Consider the following 4,516-nt stretch of genomic DNA (forward strand, 5'->3'; position numbering starts at 1 on the left):
CCCTTCTAGCCCTAATGTCTATGAAATCTATGAAATTTTTGGCCTGATAATTTAGTCTACTTGGAAGTGATGGTCTGTGTTGTGTCAGGGTCAAACGTAGTCTTATGTAGAATTTAGATTATGGTTTGGGATGGTTTGGATACGGATGATCCTGCCTCAGGCAAGGGTTGGTGGTCCCTTCTAGCCCCGCTTCTGTATGATTCTAGGATTCAGTGTACTTACGCTCTGGACAGTTGTAAGGGTCTCCTGACAGGGGAATAGTACATTAATGGTGCACAGTAGCCAATCAGCTTTAAACTCACTGCTTCACTTTACTTATTTTGGAGATGGGCTCTCACCCTGTTCCATACAGACAATATAAGGCAGGGTCCGCAGCCAAATGTCAACAAGCGTTGTCTCGGCCCATTAAAAGAAGGGACACTTCTAGGTGGCTTCAGTTCCAAATGAGGAGTTTTGCTTTTCGAAAAAAAAACATTTTCTGTAAGACTGTGCTTTTCATGAAGACTGAAAGGTTCTTTATGATTCCAAATTCCTCAGAAAATAATAGATGCCATTTTGTTTTTTGTTTTTTGTTTTTCTTTAAGGGGTTTATATTTCCAAGTATTCGGACTGTCTTCATCCATGCCCGTGGTATAATGGAAAATCTGGCTATATTGTCATTTGCAAGCTAATTAAGGTAAGACTCAATCGCCTTTCTCATTTTGGGACTGGCTCATCAAGAATTCCTTTCCACAGCAGATAACCCTGAAATGTTTTGAGTAGGGGTGGCATGTCAAAGCATTACCGGACATCGACAGTATCTATAGCTCTTTCAAAGTCCACGATGTGTAGGTTGCATTGCCCAAGGTCCAGGAGCACGGCATCCTGTGAGACGAGGTCAGAGCTCCTTGGTCCCACCTCAGAAGGATGTATATCAGTGGGAGATGTGCCTGCAGAGGGCTTCCCGTCTAGGTACACAGTGTAATATGACCCTGTGGTAGTCTGAAATGTGAACTCTACTCTGGGATGCACCCATAGAGCAGGGATTGGAATAGTGCATGGACCCGCAGCTGAGAACCAAACCACCCCTGTTGCAAATGCTTAGCCCCTGGCTGGGCACACACGCCGGACAGGGTTGCAAGGAGCATGAGTTGCCCTGGTAGCCATCAGGGATGCTGTTCTGGTGGGTATCCCAGTGGCATCCGCTCTGCCCTTCTGTCTCTGTGGCACCATCCTGGCTTTGGGAAGGGGTGGCAGTTCCAACAGATGTAGCAAGGTGGGGAGTGCGGTCAGCCTGATAGGGGCACATGGGAGCATGCCCACCCACTCTGCCTGGCTGTGTTCCCTCTACAGTACCCCCAGGTGCCCCCAAATGCTCCCTACCTGCTCCCCTCCTGCACTGGTTGGGGCAGGGGCTCCTGGCTTGTGCTAATCATGCTCCCATCCCTGTCTCCCTTTCTTGGAGGGACTCCAGCATGCAAACCCCACTGCATTCCTCACCGCTGCTCCAGGAGCTGCATTGAACCTAGCTGCTGGAGCTGGGGATCCTTCCACTGGGGGATTTTGCCCATGGGGAGCTCTCAGCTGTAAGGGTGGACAGCAGTGTTGTTACAGAGTGTGGTTCCCTGGGCTGGAAGGGTTAATGGCAGTGCTAATTTTCCCCTCCCCTTTAATGCATTTGTCACAGGGGAAGATCAAGGCTGTCCCAGAGAACTACACAAGCAATTACACCAACCCGACTCCCAGCTATGACTGCCATGTGGCTAAGAATGGAAGCAGTGTTTCCTTGAAGACAAGTCATTTTCAGGCCTTTGAGCTGAGTCAGGTACAACCATTCACAGGGCCCTGACAACCCTGAGCCCAGGATAGGAGGAAGCACTGAAGGAAGGCTCCACTTAAGCCAGTCCCTCTTTCCCATCTGTTTTTTGTTTTTCCTTCCTTGCCAGTATTACGTGTATGAATGTTCCAGCCACGGTGTTGCTGAACGCCCTAGGCAGATCTGCCCCTACATCATTGTGGCCTTTCAGTACAGTGAACGTCTCTCAATGTCAGCGTTAGATCCCAGCACCACGTAAGCACCTCCTGAATGCAGGGTTCAGTCTCTTCAACTTGCAGGTTTTTTCCATTTACCATTTTTAAACATTCATCTCTTCCTTGTTTTTTTCTTTAGAACTGAACTTGAAAACAAAGGTAAGACAGCCTCCCATTGAGGTAGGTTCTAAAATAAAAAAGTTGCCTTTCTGGATTTGCATTTTCTTTTCATTTCCTCTTCACAACTCTCTCTTTAATTGTATTTGTAGTATTATACTGCCCGTGGAGGGGGCAGCTGTCTATCCAAGGACAGATTTTATGCGACATTGCCCTCAGATCACCATATAGCGCTGTGATTCCAGCACAACTGTAAGTCAGAGCCTGTTTTCTTTTTCTTTGGATACTTGCATAGCAGTAAGGTGGATCATATAAAAGTATGGCTGGAAAAGACCTCCAGAGGTCATCAAATCCACCCCTGTACCTGAAGTAGGAATAGGGAACACGCCTTTTGGGGCTGCACTAAAACCATGATGGTGGCCATCACAGATGCACCTATTGTCAAAGGTTAGCAAATAGGATGATTTCCAACCCCAAGAGGGGGGTTCCACCATGAGCTGAACTGTGTGCAGGACAGTAGGGGATAATAAGGTGAATCTCATGTGGACTATACTCATTGCCTGATATTTCACAATATATGGGCTTGAGGGGGAGCCTGGGAGGGGAGCAGTCACAATCTCCTCTGGGAGGGGTTTCACTTCCTTCTATACCTCACCAATGTAGGACAGGCAGGGGAAAAGAGTAGGCAAGGCCTGGGTTCTCCTGCCCATTGTCCATGGCCTGTCCAGCACAGGTGAGCCGGAGAAGTAAGCTGCGCTGGGAACAGGGTGGGTGGTGTTTTATGCTGTTAGGTTTTTGAATATTGACCCCTCTAAGTTCCTCATAGTTCTCTATTTTTCCAATGGTCAACACAAGTTTGTAACAACACTGATGAAATCAAACTTGTGTCCTACACAAGAGCAGCAGTTCTCAACTGGGGTGTCATGAGATTCTTCTGGGGGTGTCACACATTAGCACTGTGAGGTGTCCAAATGCCTACACATGATTCGCAAGATAAACTCAGAGATTTCAAGCAGGAATCCAGTGTCACAAACATTTTTTACCTTTTGTGGTGTTTCTGAGTTCTTTGCAATAGAAAAATTGCTCATCTGGGGGGACTTTTCCCCCTTTATAGTAAAAAAAAGAAATGAGTAAGCTGGCATTTTGTAAGTTTAAAAAGGTTGAAAACCATTTACTGCACTAGAGTGATGGTGAATGAGACATCAAATATGTAAAGAAACGTAACAATTCATATGTGGTCAAAATTGACTTGCTTTGAAGACTTTAGCAAGTTTAAAGGGTTATTAGTTTGTCTTGTGATTGGAATCAACTCACTATCTCTTCTGGGGGTCAAAAAGGACTTTTTCCCTTCAGATTTATGTTGAGGGGTGTACGTTGCTCTCCTGACCGGAGTAGTTCTCTATTATTCAGCTATACAGAAATCTCCTAAGCTCAGATTCAGTGTTTGAGCTAAAATGGAAAGCACTGGACACATGCCTTTGGTCTTCACTGCTTTTACTCTTTTTCTGTAATAGGCCACCCAGACTGGAAATCAAATGTGTCATGGGCCTCTCTGATTTGAAAACAAAGCTACCAGAAGCTGCATTCAGGAAAAGTAATTACACAGAAAATGAAGGTATGTGTTCATATCACTCGCATGGAGTAATGTATTGTTATTTCATTGTTCTCCATGGTGTGATGTTTCTTTGAAACGGTCTGTTTTAGGGCTGGTCCTGTGAAACAGGGTAGTACAAGATGCTTCTTGATAATCCAGGTGCAGTCTGGCAAGGATACCATGTACCCTCAACTTTCACTGAGTTTGGGGATCACTGAGCTTAGTACACCCTACATGAGTCACTCAGTCGTGAACCAACAAATGCAAACTGGCAGCCAAAGTGTAGGCTGTTTATACAATACAGCAGGCTTTAGTAAACCCAGACAGAAGAGTCTGCTGGGAGCTGTGTCCAGTTTTTTTGCTGGAGGAAGAATAACAGTGGCTCTGGGCCTTATAGTTTCATAGTTTCTAGGGTCAGAAGAGACCTGAGTAGATCATCGAGTCCAACCCCCTGCCATGGCAGGAAAGAGTACTGAGGTCAAACGACCCCAGCAAGGTGTTCATCCAGCCTCCTCTTAAAGACCCCCAGGGTAGGAGCCAGCACCACTTCTCTTGGAAGTTGGTTCCAGATCCTAGCCACCCTGACCGTGAAGTAGCACCTCCTGATCTGTAACCTAAATCTACCCTCTGCCAGCTTGTGACCGTTATTCCTGGTAGTGCTCGGGGGAACAGGGACTTCCCCAGTGCCTGCTGGTCCCCTCTGACTAGTTTGTAACAGGCCACTAGATCCCCCCTCAGCCTTCTCTTGTGGAGGCTGAACAGGTTCAGGTCCCATAGCCTCTCCTCATAAGGCCT

At 46.6% G+C, this 4,516-nt stretch overlaps 2 protein-coding genes across 3 annotated transcripts in view; both read left to right on the forward strand.

The window, feature by feature from the left end:
* Window positions 1–4,516, forward strand: part of COPG2 (coatomer protein complex subunit gamma 2) — a 770,521-nt gene that overhangs the window by 371,216 nt on the left and 394,789 nt on the right. The window lies entirely within an intron of this gene.
* The window catches only part of FAM208B (family with sequence similarity 208 member B), a 60,588-nt gene continuing 56,659 nt past the window's right edge, over window positions 588–4,516 (forward strand). Inside the window, exons 1-6 of one of the 2 annotated variants that reach the window (XM_019509637.1) lie at window positions 588–676; window positions 1,667–1,804; window positions 1,926–2,050; window positions 2,150–2,169; window positions 2,280–2,379; window positions 3,642–3,742. In XM_019509637.1, coding sequence (XP_019365182.1) covers window positions 2,025–2,050; window positions 2,150–2,169; window positions 2,280–2,379; window positions 3,642–3,742 — 247 coding nt within the window. In that variant the 5' untranslated portion in view covers window positions 588–676; window positions 1,667–1,804; window positions 1,926–2,024. Of the gene's footprint in view, window positions 677–1,666; window positions 1,805–1,925; window positions 2,051–2,149; window positions 2,191–2,279; window positions 2,380–3,641; window positions 3,743–4,516 lie in introns of those variants that run through there. The other variant, XM_019509636.1, reaches the window with a different exon arrangement.

This window comes from Gavialis gangeticus, unplaced genomic scaffold (assembly GCF_001723915.1).
Source record: "Gavialis gangeticus isolate Ggan-Ray unplaced genomic scaffold, GavGan_comp1, whole genome shotgun sequence".
Lineage (NCBI taxonomy): Eukaryota > Metazoa > Chordata > Crocodylia > Gavialidae > Gavialis > Gavialis gangeticus.